The sequence below is a fragment of the Elephantulus edwardii genome, unplaced genomic scaffold (assembly GCF_000299155.1).
Source record: "Elephantulus edwardii isolate Elephantulus edwardi_28Jun2011 unplaced genomic scaffold, EleEdw1.0 scaffold00453, whole genome shotgun sequence".
NCBI classification, from domain to species: domain Eukaryota; kingdom Metazoa; phylum Chordata; class Mammalia; order Macroscelidea; family Macroscelididae; genus Elephantulus; species Elephantulus edwardii.
The window spans coordinates 208,404-229,596 of NW_006400203.1; the positions used below are offsets into that span (position 1 = coordinate 208,404).

Below are 21,193 nucleotides of genomic sequence, written 5' to 3' on the forward strand. Positions count from 1 at the left end.
AGGTCTTCGCTCATTAGTGTTCAAGGTCTCAAACCTGTTCCTGAGATGTTTCTGAAATTCAGGTGGGATGAACTCAAAGTCTTATTTTGGTTCCCGTGGATTCGGTTTAATTTCCCTCAGCTTCAGCTTGAACTTGCGTATGAGCAGGTGGTGGTCTGTTCGACAATCACCTCCTGGCCTAGTTTTCACAGCTGATACTGAGCTTCTCCAGCGGTTCTTTCCACAGACGTAATCAATCTGATTCCTATGCATACCATCCAGTGAAATCCCTATGTATAATCTGCATTTGTTTCTTATAAAATGTATTTGCAATGCATAAGGCACTGGTTGTGCAAAATTCAATCATTCGATCTCCAGCTTCATTTCTGTCACCGAGTCCAAGTTTTCCAACTACTGATTCTTCTTCTCTGTTTCCAACTTTTGCATTGCAGTCACCCATTATTATCAATGCATTTTGATTGCATGTTCGATCGATCTCTGACTGTAAAAGTTGGTAGAAATCATCTATTTCTTCTTCTTTGGCTCTGGTTGTTGGTGCATATATATCTGAATGATAGTGGTATTCACTAGACTTCCTTGTAAGTGTATGGATACTATCCTGTCACTCACAATGCTGTACTTCAAGACAGATAATAGAAATTATTTTTTAACTATGAAAGCAACTCCATTTTTTCTCCCCTTTTCATCTCCAGAGTAATATGAGCAATAAATGTTGAAGAGAATGTAGAGAGACTGGAACTCTCATTCACTCCTGGCAGGATTGTAAATTGGTACCACCACTCTGGAAGTCAGTTTGGCATTTCCTCAAAAAGCTAAACACAGAAATTCCTTATGACCCAGTAGTTCCACTGTTAGTATATTTTCAGCTTTTTAAGGAAATATCAGACTGCCCTCCACAGTGGTTGCACCATTTTACAATTATTCCACCAGCAATGTATGACTGTTACAATCTCACCACAACCTCAACAGCATGTTGTTGTTTGTTGCCTGTTGTACTTTGTTTTTGTTTCTGCGGTGAAGTGATAGCTCATTTTTGTTTTGATGTGCATCTCTCTACTGGCCACTGGGACAACACATGCATGCCAGACAAGACACTAGAGATGACGCAACTTCAGTAAAATACTATTAAGTCATAGGCTAGTATCCATATGGATACAAGGAAGATTTGCAAAAATAACTACTATTCAAATACTTATGTGGTAGTGGTGTTGGGTTTCATCATGTACAACTCATAGTGACCCTATTAACAGCCAAACTAAAACTTATCTTGTGCCATCTTCTCCATCTCTAAAACACTAGAATGCATTGCTGAAGTCACAGTGTCAATCTATCTCATTTGGGGGAGGGGCATCCTTCTTCTCTTTTGCTGACCCTCCAACCTTCCAAGAATAATGTCCCTTTCCAAGGAATAGCCTTGCTTAGCTATTTGCCAAAAAAAAAAAACAATCAAAGACAAAGCTTCATCATCCTTGCCTCCAGCACTCTGACGACACCCTTTCTAATACATATATTTGTTCTTTTGGCAGTTCATAGGACATTCAGTACTCTTCTCCAGTACCAAAGACATCAATTCTTCTTCTATCATCCTTGTTCACTGTCCAGGTCTCTGAGGCATAGTAGATAACTGAGAAGACCTTGTCCTGCATCAGATGCACCTTAGTCCTCAAACTAACATCACTGTTCTTCACTAAGAGAGGTACCTGACAGCAGACCTGTCCAATGCAATACGTCTCCTGATTTGCTAACTGCTGGCAACACAGGTGTTGATTATTAATCCCAGCAAGATGAAAACATTCACAGCTTCAATATTTCCTCTATCATAACGCTGATTGTTGGTCCTGTGTTAAAGATCTTTGTCCTATTGATGTTGAGCTGTAATCCATACTGAAGACTGTAGTCCTTGATCTTCCGAAGCAACCGTTTCATAGTTTCTTCACTTTCTTTTTTTTTTTAAACTGTAAATCACACTTTATTGGGGCACAAAGGCCAAAGTCTCTATATAATTTCCTATAAAACCAATCCAAAAGTAAAACATTAAAAGGTAATTTAAATATTAACAACCAATTCAGCATTAATATCTAGCCAATTATTTTTATTGTTATATGCCATCGAGTAGTCCAACTCACAATGACCCCACAAAGCTCCGAACCCCGCCCTATACCTAGCCAATAGCACAGTGTCCGACACACCTGCCCCCAACTACCACAGTGTCAATCCATCTCATCCAGGATCCCCCCCCACACGCTATCCCTCCACCCCTCCAAGCACGATGGCCCTCCCCAAGCATTAGTCCCTCCGAGTAACATGCCCAAAGTCTGTGAAATGAAGCTTCAAACTCCTTGCCTCCAGGAAGCACCCCGGCTCCACACTCCCCAGGACAGACCTGCCCGCTCTCCCTACAGTCATGGTAGGTTCAATACTCCCCTCCAGCACCACAACTCAAAAGCATCATCTTTAATCATTATCCAGCTCTCTGATAGCTGGTAATTGAGAAGTGTAGCAATCTTCTTCTAATTAAGTAGACCATGGCCTGGATCCAGTGTACCCAAGCCTCCAGACTGACGCCACTGCTCTTCAGCACTCCGGGGAAGTCCCCGGCAGCAAGCCCCTCCAATGCAACTTATCATTTGATTACCTGATTGCTGGTGCCAAGACTGTTGACTGTCGATCTGAACTAGATCAAATTGTTAACAATTTCAATCTCTTCTCTGTCCATCATGATGCTGCCAATTGGCCCTTTGGTGAGAATCCTTGTTTTCTTGATGTTATGCTGAAATCACATCAATGAAGCACCTGCTGCAGAGTGTCAAGGACTGCAGCCTACAATATGGATTGAGGCTCAATGTCAAGAAGACAAAGATTCTCACCACTGGACCAATTGGCAGCATCAGGATGGACGGTGAAGAGATTGAGATTGTGCACAGCTTTAGTTTGCTTGGCTCCATAGTCAACAGTCTTGGCACCAGCAGCCAGGAAATCAAAAGGTGCATTGCCATGGGAAAGTCTGCTGTCAGGGACCTCCCCAAAGTACCGAAGAGCAAAGGCACCCCTCCGGAGACCAAGGTGTGTCCGATACAGGCCATGGTCTTCGCAATCACTTGTTATGCATCAGCGAGTTGGACAATGACCAAGGAGGATAGAAGGAGAATTGATGCCTTTGAGCTGTGGTGCTGGAGAAGAGTACCGAGAACACCATGGACTGCTAGGAAAACAAACAGATCCGTCCTGAAAAGGGCCAAACCGGGTGGCTCCCTGGAGGCAAGGATTTCGAGGCTCCGTCTAACATACTTTGGACATGTTGTGAGGAGAGACCGGTCCCTAGAGAGGGACATCATGCCCGGGAGGGCGGAGGGACAGCGCACGAGAGGAAGGCCCTCCATGAGGTGGACTGATTCAGTGACTGGGATAACTGGGATGGGCGACTGGCACAGAACAGAGGGGAGTCCAGGGCTGTTGTACACAGGGTCGCCATGAGTCGCAAGTGACTCGACGGCACACAACAACATCATGCTGAAATCCATATTTAAGACCACAGTCCTTGACCTTCTGCAGCAAACACTCAGGTCCTCCTCAGTTTCAGCAAGCAAGATGTGTCATCCTAGTTTCTTCACTTTCAGCAAGCAAAGTTGTGTCATATACCAACACCTATATCCAAAGAGGAAGAAAGTGAGGATTCTTACCAACTTTTACATTTTGAAATTGATTGAAAATTTAATCAAGACTGATTAATTGGTGAATGATATGCAAAAATTATAAATAAAGGACTGATAGCTGGAAATTACAAACTCACAGACTAAAATGAAGCTGTACATAAAATAAATTTTGTATGATTCAGTCATTAATTTAAAAAAAAATAAATAGCTTTTTAGAAAAACAAATGGTTAGCTATACCAAGAGATTTTATCTGATGGATTACATAATAATCAGAGTGACTACATCAGTGGAAAAAACAGTTGTTGAAATTCAATATCAGCAGTCACAACTAGGCCAGGGGCCAACTGTGGAAAAGATTATCAACTAACTACTCATAAGCAAGTTCAAACTGAAAGGGGAAAAAATTAAAACAAGCCCATAAGAACCAAAATAGGACCTTCAGTCTATCTCATCTGAATTTAAAAACCACTTCAAGAATGGGTTTCTGAGACACTGAATACTAATGACTAAACAACAGATGTGCTATGTATGGGATGACATCAAATACATCATTCATGATGAAAGCAAGATTATTATAAAGACAGGGAAGACCAAAACAGATGTCAGAAGAGACTGAAAATTGCACTAGAACGTCAAGAGGCAAGCATAAAGGCAAGAAATGCTGAAGTAAGAGATGAACAGAAGATTTTAAAGCATAGCTCGAAAAGACAAAAGTATTATAACCAAATATGCAATGAGATGGAGTTAGAAAATACAAAGAAGAACTCACTTGACACTTCTCAAGTCACAAGAACTGAAAACAAATTCAAGCCCCAAGTTGCAACACTGAAGGATAGCACGGGCACAAATCTTGAATGATGCAGAAAGCATCAAAAGAAGATAGAAGGAACGCGTAGTCACTGTACCAAAAAGAACTGGTAAACTTGAAACCATTTCAGGAAGTAGTATATGATCCAAGAACCAATGGTAATTAAGAAGTTCATGTTGCACTGAAGGCACTGGCAAAACATAAGGCTCCAGGAACAAGAGGCAACATCATAAAAAATTGGAAAAGACTGCAATTGTCAACAACTTCTTTTTACTTGGATCCATAATCAATCCCCTTGGTACCAGCAGTCAGGAGATCAGGATATATAATGCACTGGCAAGCTCTGTTGTCAGGGACCTCTGCAAATTACTGAGGAGCAATGACGTCAGTTTAAATACTAACATGGGCCTGATTCAGGTCATGGTCTTTTTAATCACTTGTTATTGGATTATATGGATTACAAAAAGAACAAACAAGTGTGTCTTGGAGAAATTGCCCCCAGAGAGCTCCTTGAACCCAAAGATGATGAAACTTTGTCTCACATACTTTGGGAAGGAATATCATACTTGGAAAGGTGGAGGGTTGGGATTGACATAGTGATTGCAGTTCAAATATGTAAGAGATGATGAGAATGACACAGGACAGGGCATGGATAAGGTCAGATGAGTTGTACTTGGCTCAATGACACCTAACAACCACTGTCTGATTGTTATCTTTTTATTTTTGAGTTACTAGAAATTTTAGATATGAGCACCTATTAAATGTGTAATTGTCAATTTTTTTTTTCCCAAGTCTGAAGGCTTGTTAGTTTTTTAGAAAAATATTTAGATGCAAAAAAATTATTTCATTTTTAAGGTCCCATTCATCTATCTTATCCTTTCCAGGTTGTGCACTTTTTTGGTTGCTGTTGTCATGTTTATTAGTCTATTTATGCCATAGGCTGCTGCTACTATTATGTGCCACCATGTTGGAACTAACTCACTGCTCACCCTTCAGTGAGTTTTTAAGAGGCTGTAAATCACACAGAAGGAGCCCGCTTATCTTTCTCCTGTGGAGAAAGATTCAAACAGCATACCCTTCAAGCGGCAGAGCAACTTCTACTACTAGATCACCAGAGCTCCCTGTGCAGAATGATGCTGTTGTTATGTGCCATCGAGTTGCCTGCAACTCACAGCAACCCTACATACAACAGCTTTAAAGCCTGCTATCCTGAGCCAGTCTCACTGATTCCAACACACCCACCTCCATTATCCCAGTTACTGTATTGATCCATCTCATCCAGGATCTTCCTCTCCTGTACTGTCCCTCCACCCTTCCAAGCATGATGGCATTCTCCAAAGACCAGTTCCTCCTGGCCAAGTGCCTAAAGTATATGAGATGGAGCTTCAAAATCTTATCCACCTGGGAGAAACTTGGGTTTCACCCTCTCTAAAACAGACCTATTTGTTTTCTTGGCAGTCCATGGTATGTTCAAGACTCTTCTTCAGTACCACAACTAAAAGGCATAAATTCTTCTTCTGTCATCCTTAGTCATTACCCAGCTCTCTGAGGCATTTGAAAGTAATTACAAAGACCAAAGCCTGGATTAGGTGCACCTTAGTCTCTAGACTGACATCTTTGCTTTTCAGCACTCTGGAGAGGTCCTTGACAGCAGATTACCCTAATGTAATTCGTCTTTCGATTTCCCGACTACTGGTGCCAAGAGGGTTGTGATGCTGAGCAAGCTATAACTGTTAACAACCTCAATTTCTTCTCCATCTATCATGGTGTTGCCCAGTGATACTAAGCTTCAATCCATATTTAAGACTACAGGGAGCAAATGTTTCAAGTCCTCCTCAGTTTCAGTAAACAAGGTTGTGTTATCTGCATAATGTAGGTTGTTCATGAGTGTTCCTCCAATCCTGATGCCACATTTACCCTCATAAAGCCCAGTCTCCCAAATGATTTGTTCTCCACACAGATTGAAAAGGATGCATCCCTGGCACACTTTTCCTGATTTTGAATAATGCAGTGTTTCCTTGCTCTGTTCTGACTGCTTCCTGGTCTGAGTTTCACATGAGCACAATCAAGAATTCCCATTCTCCTCAAGGTTAGCCACAATTTGTTGAGATCCATGCAGTCAAAAGCCTGCATCGTCACTGAAACACAATTAGACATTCCTCTAGTACTCTTTGCTTTCTGCCAAAATTCATCCGACATTGGCAATAATGTCTCTAGTGACACCACCTCTTCTAATCCAGCTTTTATTTCTGGGAGTTCTCTGTTGATATACTGTTCCAGTCATTTTTGGATAATCTTTAGTAGGATTTTGCTTGTGTGGTATTAGTGATATTGTTCGGTAATCTCTTTCCCAATCAGCTGTCCTCCAGATTTCTTGGCACAATCTGGTGAGCACACCCAGGGCAGCGTCTGTTTGCTAAAATATGTTAACTGGCATTCCGTCCAAGAACAAACTGGGAGGAGGGTAGAGAGAATAGTGCAACAATGAATGAGTGGAAGCCCAAAATCTCTGTAAATGTTTATGAAAATTAATAAAATATAATTATAGAAAAAAAAACAAACTGGTATTCCGTCAATTCCTTGGGCCTTATTTTTTGCCAAGTCCTTCAGCACCACTGCCTCTTTATCATATGTTGTTTCATGAAATTCTTATGTGTCAATAATCTATTCTTTTTGGACCACGAAGAAGGATCAGTAGTCGGAAAACATGGACTTGGTGACAGAAATGACGCTGGGGTTAGAATGATAGAATTCTGCACAATGATTTATTCATTGCAAATACCTTTTATGAGAAACATAAATGCAGGTTATACACATGCATTTCCCTTGATGGTATGCACAGTAATGAGACTGACTACATCTGTGGAAGGAATTGTTGGAGAAGTTCAATATCAACAGGGAAAACTAAGCCAGGTGCTGACTGAGGAACAGACCATCAACTACTCATATGCAAGTTCAAATTAAAGCTAAAGAAGGTCAAATCAAATCCACAGGAATCAAAATCTCATCTTGAGTCTATGTCACTTCAATTTAGAAACCGACCCAGGAAGAGGTTTGAGGCTTGAACACTAATGATTTAAGACCAGATGAGCTGTGGGAGGATATCAAGAGTATCATCTGTAAAGAATGCAAAAGGTCTTTACAAAGGAGGAGGAAGAATAAAAGACTAAATGGATGTCAGAATAGACTCTTGAATACTGCACTAGAGCACGGAGAAGCCAAAGCAAAGGAAGAAAGCAAGTAGTTAAGGAGCTGAATAGAAGACTTCAAAGGGTAGCTCAGGAAAGCAAAGCATTATAATGAAATGTGCAAGGAGCTGGTCTGGTGTCGAAAAATAAAAATGGCCGAACTTGCTAGGCATTTCTTAAGCTAAAGGAACTAAAGAACAAACTGACAAATTCAAGCTATGAGTTGTCAATATTTAAGGGCAGAGTACTGAATCACACAGGAACCATTAAAAGAAGATGGACACCACAACAAGATAAACAGTCCAACTGAAAAATGGTCACAGGATATGAACACACACCTCACCAAAGAAGACATTCAGATGGTCAACAAGCACATGAAGAAATGTTCAAAATCACCTAGCTCTAAGAGAGATATAAATCAAAACAACTGAGATATCATCTCACCCTAAGAAGAATAGCAAAATTTAACAGAACAGCAAATAACAAATGCTGGCGAGGTTGTGGAGAAACTGGAACCCTTATTCACTGTTGGTGGAAGTGTAAAATGGTGCAACCACTGTGGAAGGTGGTGTGGCGCTTTCCAAAAAGTTGCAAATAGAAATACCAGTTGACCCAGCAATTCCACTACTGGGAATACACCCCAAAGAGACCATAACTACCACCCAAGCAGATATATGCACACTCATGTTTATCACAGCTTTGTTCACAATAGCAAGGCATTGGAAACAATCCAAGTGTCCATCAACAAACGGATGGATAGAGAAGCTGTGGTATATTCACACAATGAAAAACTACGTTGCATTGAAAAATAAGGAACTCATGCAATAATTATTAAAAATGGGTGACCCTGGAGGACATTATGCTCAGTGAAATATCTCAGTCACAAAGGGACAAATACTGCATAGTGCCACTGTTGTAAAATGGGGCTGACATCGGGGTTGGGGGGAGACTCAGAAAGATGGGTTCAATAAGGTATACTGCATTGAAACAGATGAGGGAGAAAACTGTTTCAAAGGGATATGTGATTAGGTATTATTGTCATGACAGGAGTGCATAGTGGAGTGGACCTGGGGGGAGGGATTGTAAAACAATGAAAGAATTTTTCTTTTACTTTTCAAAGAGAAGAGTGTACTGGCGGGGGGCGGGGGGGCAGGGAGAAAAAAAATGCAACAACGAATGAATGGAAATTAAAAAAAAAAAAGATGGAAGGAGTATACAGAGTCACTATACCAAAAAGAATTGGTTGACCTATGCAAATTAGGGCTCTTAAATTTGCTATTGTTTTTCTCTGATGATTTTTAGTCTTCCGATATACTTCTTGATCTTCGATCCACTCAAAGATAGGGGTTTTTTTTAAATAAGGGGTGAGGTATAAATCTTGTTTTAATTTTCTGCAGATAGATATCCAGTTTTCTCAACACCTTTCCTCATTTGATGGGTTTCTTCTCTTATGTGTCAAAGATCAGCTTACCTTAAGTGGACAGATTTACTTCTTGGTGATTAATTCTATTCCATTAGCCCACATGTCTTTTGCTATACCAGTACACTATTGGCAAGTATCTTCTGATATTATCTTTTGAGTGAAGATTCATCAGACATCAGCAATGATCTTCCTCGTAATGTGTCCTTTTCTATATCTAGTATGAAACGAAAGTTCCCTGTTAGTACACTGCTCTAGTCATTGTTAAAATTATCTCTAGCAAGACATACTTGTATTTGATGTTACTGATGCTCTCTGACAATATCCAGCCTACTGGATCACTTTTCTTTATAAGGAACACAAATACAGATCTCTTTCAGTCAGCTAGCCAGGTAGTTATTTCCCAAATTTCTTGGCATAAATGAGTAGGTACATCCAGCACTGCACTTATTTACTGAAACAGTTCAACTGTTCAGTCTTCCAATCCCTGAAGACTTCAGTGCAGCCTAGACCTCTTTCTTTGGTACCACTGGTTCCTGAAATGACTGAGCAATAACTAATTCTTTTTGGTGGAGTGACTTTGTCTTCCATCTTGTAGAGTCATTCAATATTTTGCTGATAGAATCCTTCAGTATTACAATTCAAGGCTTGACTTTTCCCTTTAGTTCTTTCAGCCTTAGAAGCACTGAAAGTAATCTTCCCTCTTTGATTTCTAACTGCTGGTCTTTGTATATTTCATTATAATTTTTTTTTAATCTCAGCTTTGCTTAAGCCTGTCCACCATGCATGACCCTTCTAGTATTTGAAAAGCAGGGGCTGATAACTTTTACAATCACAGCAACACAGAAGCCACCAAAGCATGACAAAATGACCAAGAAGGAGTAGATCCCACTCAATCTCATAGAGTCAGAAGCAATTCAGAGCTGACCTTCCACTAGGTTTTTGGGTGGCCATAAATCACACAGGAGGAGTCTTTCTCCTTCATAGTGACTCTGTATCTCTAGGAAGGCCTTTGGGTTAGCAGTGCAACTCCCTACAAACTACATCACCAGAGTTCCTTGATCTATTTCTATGCAGCAAATTGACAGCCTTCCTAGAAAATATCTATGAAAAGCCTTAAAAGGTTTCAGCCTCTTTAACTTAGTTAATTTCCTAGATAGATTTTTTTTAAGGAAACAATGAAAAATTACAAATGTTTATGTACAGAAGGAGTCAAGCCAATTTCATTTATAATAGCTAATCACTCTAATGCCAACAATTAGGGGATACTCACCCACAACCATCGAGCCGACTCTGACCTATACGGACTGTAAATATTTACAGAAGGAAAATATTCAACTTTCTCTCATGGAGCTGTTGGTGGAGATTCATGAGTTCAAACTACCAACCTTGTGGTTAGCTGCCCAACACATTACTCCTAAGACCACCAAGTCTCCTTAAATTAGAGAATAAATAATGGTACTAAGCAATTAATAAGTATACTCAGGGAAAATGCCTAACAACATGTGAAAGTACCTATAATAATTTTAAATTATTTAAGACATTATATATAAGTACAAAATGTACATAGTAAAATCTCAAGTTACTTTAATACATGTACAGACATTATATAACTGGAATAAAGCAAAAATACAGGGGGGAAGTTAACTATTCTGTGGTAGGAGTATGTTGCTTTTAGTTGTTTTCTTTAATCTTCACCTATTCTCCACATTTTCAACAATGCATACATTTACTTATTTAGAATTTACTTCATTGCAGAAAGTGTGATTAAAGATTGAGCCTACTTCTATTTATAACTGAAGCCTGAGACTCTCATATGACTATCCCAAACACTTTTCAGGTGACATGAGTCAATCTTCTGATGTTGTCTGTCAAAGTGGAAACTTACACTGCAACCTAAATTAACTTTAAATATGATTCCACATTTCCTTCCTTTCGCTGAAAGAGCAACTACAGGCCTTCTCTACAGACGACCCTCTTGAATCATAATCATTTTTAATATGTTAAAACCAAAATCACATGCCTTGTTACCTACCACTAGTAGAATTTAGTGAAAATTATTAAGAACAGACAAAAATAGACCTCAAAATAACTGGAAAGTCAGTTTTTCCCCTACTTCCAATCAGCTCTTTCTTGCCTTGCCCTTCCTCATTGCCCTCCCTCTGTGGTGTTCCTGAAGACGGCATGTATACTCACTCCACTCGAGCATCTCTACCTCCAATGTTCCCCCCTAACATACTGCATGGTTATTCCCTTCCTTATATTCATGCCTCCAATCAAATGTTACTTTCAACAGGTCCTAAATGGAGCTCACATTTCACTCTGATCTAATCTTCTTATTCTTCTACCATTTAGCAAACTATAACTGACAAAACACAACTGAAATAAAAATTGGGAGGAAAAAGTTATTGTTTATTATCTTTTTTCCCCCTACTACTGGTGAAACAAATTTGTTGTGTACAGAACAGTGTCATTGATTTCACATGCAAGCAAGATTCTACTGAAGATCATCCAAAAACGATTAGAACAGCACATCAGCAGAGAACTGCCGGAAGTCCAGGCTGGGTTTAGAAGGGGTCGTGGTACTAGAGATACTGTTGCTGATGTTAGATGGATCTTGGCTGAAAGCAGAGAATACCAGAAGAATGTCTATCTGTGTTTCATTGATTATGCAAAGGCATTTGACTGTGTGGATCATAACAAACTGTGGCTGACTCTGAGAAGAATGGGAATCCCAGAACATTTAATTGTGCTAATACGAAACCTACACTTGGACCAAGAGGCAGTAGTCAGAACAGAGCAGGGTAACACTGCATGGTTCAAAATTGGGAAGGGTGTACGCCAGGGATGCATCCTGTCTCCATACCTTTTCAACATGTATGCAGAGCAGATTATCCGAGAGGCTGGGTTCTATGAGGAGAATTGTGGCATCAGGATTGGTGGAAGATCTATTAACAATCTCCGTTATGCAGATGACACAACCCTGCTTGCTGAAACTGAGGAGGACCTCATGCACTTGCTGCGAAGGGTCAAGGACTGCAGCCTTCAATATGGACTAAGGCTCAATGTCAAGAAGACAAAGATTCTTGCCACTGGACCAATTGGCAGCCTCAGGATGGATGACGAAGAGATTGAGAGTGTTCACAGCTTCAGTTTGCTCGGCTCCACAGTCAACACTCTTGGCACCAGCAGTCAGGAAATCAAAAAGCGTATCGCGATGGGAAAGTCTGCTGTTAGGGACCTAAGGTACTCAGGAGCAACAGTGTCTCTCTGGAGACTAAGGTGCGCCTGATACAGGCCATGGTATTTGCAATCGCTTGTTATGCATCAGAGAGTTGGACAATGACTAGGGAGGACAGAAGGAGAGTGGATGCTTTTGAGCTGTGGTGCTGGAGAAGGGTACTGAATGTACCATGGACTGCCAGGAAAACAAACAGATTCATCTTGGAGAGGATTAAACCAAGCTACTCCTTGGAGGCAAGGATTCTGGGGCTTCGTCTGACATACTTTGGACATGTTGCCAGGAGGGACGGGTCCTTGGAGAGGGACATCATGCTTGGGAGGGTGGAGGGACAGCGCAGGAGGGGAAGACCCTCTATGAGATGGATTGATTCGGTGACTGGGGTAATCGGGATGGGTGTGTCAGAGGCGGTGCGGTTGGCGCAGGATAGAGCAGGGTTTAGTTTAGGGCTGTTGTGCATAGGGTCGCTATGAGTCGGAAACGACTCGACGGCACATAACAACAACAACAAACAACAACCATCAAATTGAAATTGACCCATAGCTGGGTCTGTTGAGTCTTCCGAGGCAGTTAATCCCATCAGAGGAGACTGCCCACCCTTCTCCCACAGAGTAGCTGGTGGATTTGAACTGTGTGCATTCAGGACTGCAGTGCAGCTTCTTACCACTAAGCTATCAGAGCTCCTGTTATAAGGTGATGGTGGGTGGATGGGTGAATAAGTAGGAGCAACCTTTGTGAGAGATGTGTATCAGAGTGTCTAAAAAAGACTGATACACCACAAGATAAAGGTAAATAACCCAATTGAAAACTGGGCACAGGATATGAACAGACACTTCATCAAAGAAGACATTCAGACGGCAAACAAACACATGAAGAAATATTCAAAATCCCGAGCTCTGAGAGAGATGCAAACCACAACTGTAAGATATTATCTCACCCCAGTCAGAATAGCAAAAACAAATGCTGGCAAGGTTGTGGAGAAACTGGAACCCTTATACACTGTAGGTGGAAGTGTAAAATGGTACAACCACTGTGGAAGGATGTATGGTGCTTTCTCAAAAAGATGCGAACAGAAATACCATTTGACTCAGCAATTCCACTACTGGGAATTTACCTTAAAGAAACCAGAACTGCCACCCAAGCAAATATACGCAAACCCATGTTTACTGCAGTTTTGTTCACAATAGCAAAGAGCTGGAAACAATCCAAGTGCCCATCAACAAATTAATGCATAGAGATGTTCTAGTATATTCACACAATGAAATACTATTCAGCACTGAAAAACAAGAAACTCATGAAATATTATGCAAAATGGACGATCCTGGAGGACATTATGCTGAGTGAATTATCTTAGTCACAAAAGGACAAGTATTGCATAGGGCCACTGTTGTAAAACGAGACTGATATCAGGGATGAGGGAAGACAGAGGAGGAGAGGAGGAATGATGTATGCTGCATTGAAACAGATGAGGGAGAGAACTATTTAAAAGGGATAGATGATTGGGTATTATTGCCATGACAGAAGACCAAAATGAAGGCTGCACAGTAGAGTAGACGTGGGGGGAAGGATTGCAAAACAATGAAAGAGTTCTATTTTTCAAGGAGAAGAGTAAATTGGGGAGCAGGGGTAAGGAGAAAAGTGATTGGCAACCATAAGTCTCTGTAAACTTTCATTAAAATTAATTAGAAAAAAAAAGAGCCTGATTGCTTTGAATGTATAATTCTGTCAAAAATAACTGAACAGGCTATATAGCCTACCTTGTGATTGCTCTATCTTACTTCATAGGGTTTGGTCTGCCTACTATACAGGGCAGCACATAAAACTATCCAGTAAGACTAACCAATCTTAAGAGAATGAGTCACTACACAAAATAAAATTCAGGCAAAGTGAGCAGATGTGGCCTACAAAGGAGATTTATCAGTTTGTGCTCTTGGTAGAAGGACAAAGGCTTCAAACTGACAAGGGTTTTCCTTACATAAGGGCCAATTCTGCAGAGGTTCATAGGGGAACCTCACTGGAGCATGTCATTTAGATTTGTATGTGCATGTCATTTAGATTTGCTGAGAATCTCAGGAAAGAAATAGTTCTAACATTGGTGCAGACAAGGGGACCGGGGTGTAGTGGCTACAAGAGGGCTTGCCTACTCAAAGATCAGAATTGAGCACCTTCAGGCAGAAAGAGATCTGCTGATAAAGTGGGATGCCTCTGGAAATTTGTTGGCAGATCTAAAGAACGTAAATGCATCCCTTTCTGTATTCTCTGAACTAGGAGCAGCTATTCCCTGGTAATGTATGTCTGTACCAAGTTTGTCTCCACTCCTTCCCTCGTTAGGAGCACCTCTCATTGCTGAGCCCTTCCACTGTCTGCAGAAGTGCTGAGACAACCAGAGACACTGACAGATGAGCTGCAGTTGCTTGAAAGGTCCATTTTCCTTGATTTTGTAATTGCAGTAACTGTAGCTTCCAAACCAGCACCATCTCAAGGGATACCGACATGGTATTCAAGTTTACTGGGGTTGGAGCTGCCAGACCTGGAGTGGCTGGCTCTGGAGCTGGGATTGGGACCATGTCTGGGAACCCCATCACTGAGGTTATTCAGGAATCCTTCTCTGAAGCAACATCTCATCTCCTATAATATTCTTGGCTTTGTCCTGTCAGAAACCATGGGGCTCATTTTCCTGATAATGATCTTTGTGATTCTCTTCACCATGTGAAGAAGCCACCTCTACCTTTCATAATTTGATGGGGGCTTTTTCTCCTATGTCTCATCTACTCTATGTTGATTTCCCTATATCTCCCCAGGCAGCTTCGAAAATAGCTCATTTGACTGAGAAAAGACAAATGAATACTGTTGTTGCTTTTAGGTGACATCGAGTCGACTATGACTCATAGCGACCCAATGAACAAAAGATCTGAAACCAGTCCTGTCCTGTGCCATCCTCACACTTCCTGACACACAAAAGCCCATTGCAGCAACCACCTTGTCAATACCCTGGATGAGGGTCGTTCTCTCCTTTGCCGACCCTCCACCCTTCCCAACATCATGTCCTTCTCCAAGGAATAGCACCTCCTAACAGTATGTCCAAAGTATGTTAGGCGAAGCCTCATCATTCTTGCCTCCAAAGAACACTCTGCGGAACCCTCTCCAAGACATATCTGTTCATTTTCTTGGCCATCCATGGAATGTTCCGTGCTCTCTCCGACACCTCAGCTCAAAGGTATCAATTCTTTTTCTGTTATCCTTATTCATTGTCCAGGTCTCAGATGCATAGCTTTCCAGTTATTACTGGAAAGACCATGGCCTGAGTCAGATGCACCTTAGTCCTCAAACTGACATCACAGCATCACTACTCCTCAATATTAAGGAAAGGTCCCTCACTGCAGATTTTCCCATTGCAATGCATCTCCTTAATTCCTAACTGCTCATACCAACGATGTTAATTGTGGATCCAAGCAAGATGAAGCTGTTGGCAGTTTCAATCTCCTCTCTATGCATCATAGCACAGTCATTAGTACAGTGGTAAGAAACTTTGTTTTCTTGATACTTAGACACAATCCATACAAAGGCTGCCTTCCTTGATCTTCAGCAGCAAGTGCCACAAATCCTCACTTTCAGCAAGCAAGGTTGTGTCATCTGCATAACACACGTTATTGAGACTCCATACAAACCTGATGCCACACTCCTCCTCCTAAGAGTCCAGCCTCTCAGATAATTTGCTCAGAATAGAGACTGAACAAGTATGGAAACAGAATACATGCCTGATGCACTCCCTTCCCAATTTCAAACCATGCAGTGCTCCCCTGTTCCATTCACACTACAGCCTCCTGGTCCAGTTATAGGTTCCTCATGCGTACAATCAAGTGCTCTCGGATTCCCATTCTTCTCAATGTCAGCCACAACTTGTCATGATCCATACAGTCAAATGTCTTTACATAGTCAATAATGCAGAAATAGACATTCTTCTGGTATTCCTTACTTTCAGCTAGGATCCATATGACATCAGCAATGATATCCCTGGTACCATGGTCTCTTCTACACATGAACTTCAAGCACTTCTCTATCCACGTACTGTTCCAGCCGTTTTTTTAATGATCTTCAGCAATATTTTGCTAGCGTGTGATATCAATGATATTGTTCAATAATTTTCACATTTCATTTGGATCAACCTTCTTGGGAATAAAAATACAGACCTCTTCCAATCCACTGGCCAGACAGCCAGCCATCTTCCAAATTTCCTGGCATAGACCAGTGAGTGCATCCAAGGCTGCACCTGTTAACTGAAACAAGTCATTGATTCCTGGAGCCTTATTTTTTGCAATGCCTTCAATGCAGCTTCCACTTCCTCTTTCATTACCATAAGCTCCTGTTCATATGGTACTACAGTTATTTTGTGTATTCCCTCCATCTTATTTTGATGCTTTCTGGGTCATTCAGTACCTTGCCCTAGAATCTTTCAACATTGAGATATGCCTAAATTTGTTTTTCAGTTCTTTCAGATTGAGAAATGCAGAGCAAGTTCTTCCCTTTTTACTCTCCAGTTCCAACTCTCTGCACATTCCATTATAACACTTTGCTTTGTTCTCCTGAGCTGCCCTTTGAAACCATCTGTTCAGCTCTTTTACTTAGACATGGTTTCCTTTAGATTTGGCTTACTGACATTCCACTGCAATCTTTAGAGTCTCTTCTGGCATCCATTTCGCTTTTTTCTTTCTCCTCTGTTTTTATAATGGCGTTTTGCTTTCTTCATGGATATCCTTCTTATCACCCCACAGCTCATCTGGTCTTTTATCACTGGTATTCTTCTATCACTGGTATTCAAAGCCTCAAATTCTTAATATGATCATGAAATTCCAATGGAACTGATTCAAGATCATGTCTTGGTTCCAATGGATTTCTTTTCATTTTCTTTGGCCTCAATTTGAAGTTGCATGTGAGTGATTGATGATCTGACCCACCATCTGCCCCGACCTAATTTTGACTGCTAATAACTGGGCTTCTCCAACAATTTCTTCCACAAATGTAGTCAACCTGCATACTGTATTAATATTGGGGGTGGGGGGGAGAAGAGCTGTAACACTTGCCTCAGCAGGGAAGAGAATGAGAAAAGATCCATGTGTAGATGGGGCCAAGATAATGGCTGCTTGCCTACAACACAATCAAGGAGCCTTGGGTTTCCTGACTGATGAACTGAATCCTGTCTCTTGAGTTGGCTCCTACTGTTTTCTAATCCATCCTGATCCTGAGTTATAACCTAAAAAAACCACATAATCATGACTACGGCCTGTGAGCTGTGAGGTCAACATAGCCAATAACTGAACTCATGAGAGAGGTACACAGTATGCCATGAGGGGGAGACTCTGATAGCAGAAAAAGCAAAAAAGCTGGAAAAAAGGAAGTATGCATGACTTCTACCTCATTGGAATCAACTTTATGGTGATTTTCTCATTCCCTGTGAATGCAAAGTCTCACAATACTAGGCAACAGTGACACATAGCAGGGACTCACTCAAACAAAGGTCTATTCGGTATATGAAAATATTAATGACATGTCAAAGTACAAAATCAATGACATAATCTCTAAAAAAGCTATGTAACACATAAAGTCCTTAATAATAAAAGTTATCTCTAAATTTTCATGTTTATTTCAAAGAAGACATACTGAAAAATATCCCAATTTTTTTTGTTACATCTGTGAGATATACTAGTTTTTAAATATTTACATATTATACAAAATATGTTGAAATGCTATACACAAAATCAAATCTTTTTATTATTAAACAAAAGGAGCTTTTAAAATTATATGCGTTCTGTACCAATATTATTATTAGAGGGCATCACTCATTTCTGACTCAGTGATTCTATTTATGTTGCTGTTGTTATTGCTGTTGTTATGTGCTGTCAAGTCGCTTGCAACAGCTCTAAGCCCTGCTCTGTCCTGTGCCAATCTCAATCCACTTCATAGAGTGTCTTCCCCTCTTGTGCTGTCCCTCCACCCTCCCAAGCATGATGTCCCTTTCCAAGGACTGGTCCCTCCTTGCAATATGTCCAAAGTATGTTAAGACAAAGCCTCAGAATCCTTCCCTCCAAGAAGCAGCCCAGTTTAACACTCTCCAGAATGAATCTGTTTTCTTAGCAATCCATGGTACATTCAATACTCTTCTCCAGCACCACAGCTCAAAGGAGTCAATTCTCCTTCTATCCTCCCTAGTCATTGTCCAACTCTCTGATGCATAACAAGTGATTGCAAAGACCATGGTCTGCATCAGACGCACCTTAGTCTCCAGAGTGATGTCATTGCTCTTCAGTACCCTGGAGAGGTCCCTAACAGCAGACTTTCCCATTGCAATACAGCTTATAATTTCCTGGCTACTGGTGTCAGCAGTGTTGACTGTGGAGCCAAGCAAACTAAAACTGTGAACAATCTCAATCGCTTCACCATCCATCCTGATGCTTTCAATTGGTCCAGTGATGAGAATCTTTGTCTTCTTGATAATGAGCCTCAATCCATATTGGAGGCTACAATCCTTGACCTTCTGCAGCACGCACTTCATGTCCTCCTCAGTTTCAGCAAGCAGGGTTGTGTAATCTGCATATCACAGATTGTTGATGGATCTTCCACCAATCCTGATGCCACACTTCTCCTCATACAGCCCAGCCTCGCATATAATTTGTTCTGCATATAGGTTGAAAAGGTATGGAGATAGGACACATCCCTGGCATATACCCTTACCAACTCTGAACCATGTAATGTTTCTTTGCTCTGTTCTGAAGACTGCCCCTTGGTCCAAGTATAGGTTTTGCATTAGCACGATCAAGTGTTCTGGGATTCCCATTTTTCTCAGAGTCAGCCACAGTTTGTTATGATCCACACAGTCAAATGCCTTTGCATAATCAATGACAACAGAATGAAATATTACCTGGCCCTTGTTAACAGTAGGTATGCTTGAGCTCATAGCTACAGCCAATGTGTCAATTCATCTTGCCAAGGATCACCACTTTTTTGTTGACTCTGTATTTGATGATGTACTTCTCTTAATATCATACCCAAAGTTAAATGAGGCTATCCTGGCTTCTAAGCAGCCATCTGGCTTTATTTCTTCAGACAATTTGTTCCTTTTAATGGCAGTACCCAGCATATTCTATTTTCTTCACTAAGACCATAATTCAAATGCATCAAATTCTTCAATCTTACTTTTCCATTATTTTACATATAAACTTTAATAATATATAATAATTTCATATTTACCTATTTCAGTATTCTATACAAAAGTCCCACTATAATAAGAGTTCAAAAGGAAAAGCCTAAATCTTAATATGAATTTTGTGTTATTTACATCTAGTCAACTTTCAACTGATAATTCCTTTTTTTAATGCTTCCCTTCAATTAACTTTTATTGTGTGTGTGTGTGTGTGTGTGTGTGTGTGTGTGTGTATCATCAAATCGGATCTGACTGGTACAGAAGGAGACTGTCCCTCCTTCTCCAGCAGAGCATCTGGTGGATTCAAACCACTCAACTCTGAGATTGCAGTGCAGCTTCTTGCCACTAGGCCACCAGAGCTCGTCTCAACTGGTTACTTCTTAAAAACCAAATATGCATGGCTTCAATAACACATTGCTTTTAAAATGGGTCTGTGTTTCTGAATTGACAGGCACAGATAAAAACTGCCTGATACTAGAAACAAGCTCTGCCAATACTTTCTTTCCCTTTAGTTTTATAAGTAACTAGATCATGTCTATTAATTTTTAACGCAGTTCTCTATTAATTTATACTCTTCTGTTACTAGAGTTTGAAACCTAAGCTCTCACAGTGTCAGGTCTCTACAATTCCTAAATAAATCTTATGGGATACATGACAAAAGTCTCTCTGAAATATGTTGTTTAAACAATACCTCTGAATGATGTTCCACACTTCCGGTGTCTGATCCAGAGTGCTGCTCATTTAAATCATCCTCAACCTCTGACCCTGAATCTCGTTCATCTTGTACGGGGGTTGCACCACCATCATCTGCTTAAAATAAACAAAACTCATTTAGATAGTACCTACAGCTAAAATAAGCAAATTTAATCAAGAAAAGCAGAAGAGCAAATACACTGAACAAAAAATATATAAATGGCTGAATACATTTGCTCTGTTAACTTTCATTCAAACTGCAAAAAAAGGGGGAATTATTCTGTGAAATGGCAAAATGAATTTCCAAGTGTCTTATGAAAAAAGCACAAATATAATTACGGCATATTTTTGGATTAGTTTTATCCAAAGAAAGTAGTTTTCTTTCTTCAAAGAAGTCAAAGGATAATTAAAGGATGCTTTCTGGTGCCAAAAATATTTACCCCTGACAAGATGGCACCATTATTCCAAACGGTGCATTACTTTCACAAATACGTACAAACTTCACTGTAGTACAACTGGCATCCTATGCTTTCCAGTGTTTTCAGTGAAGTTTCATGAGTCGCCTGCTACTTGACTGCACTTAACAACAACAACAACAAGAAACATAAGTACTAAGTCAATACCCTCTCAACCAACAGTGTGTTGATTCTCTAAAACTAAATCAAGCTACTTTGACATTGTGCTATAACTATCTCTCTTCACTTAGAATCCTGCAATGCATTATGTGATTTATCAAGTTATTTTAATCTGGGGTTTTTGCCACTTGAATGAAGTGAAGAATGACAGTAACAGCAGGGGTTTGGTTGACTGCTAAATCCCTAAAGCCCAGAACACTGACTGATAACGTTCAGAAGTAATTATTACTAATGAAAAGCACAAGAAATGTCAGTCTACCATCAACAAACGAATGGCTAGAGAAGCTGTGGTATATTCGCACAATGGAATACTATGCTGCATTAAAAAACAAGGAACTCATGCAATATTATTCAAA

The 21,193-nt window shown here is 40.5% G+C and overlaps 1 protein-coding gene across 1 annotated transcript in view; it reads right to left on the minus strand.

Moving 5' to 3' along the window:
* IWS1 (IWS1 homolog (S. cerevisiae)) overlaps nt 1-21,193 on the minus strand; it is a 102,002-nt gene that overhangs the window by 75,619 nt on the left and 5,190 nt on the right. The window contains exon 2 of the mRNA XM_006902806.1: nt 20,201-20,316. Within this exon, the coding sequence (XP_006902868.1) occupies nt 20,201-20,316 (116 nt within the window). The remainder of the gene's footprint in view (nt 1-20,200; nt 20,317-21,193) is intronic.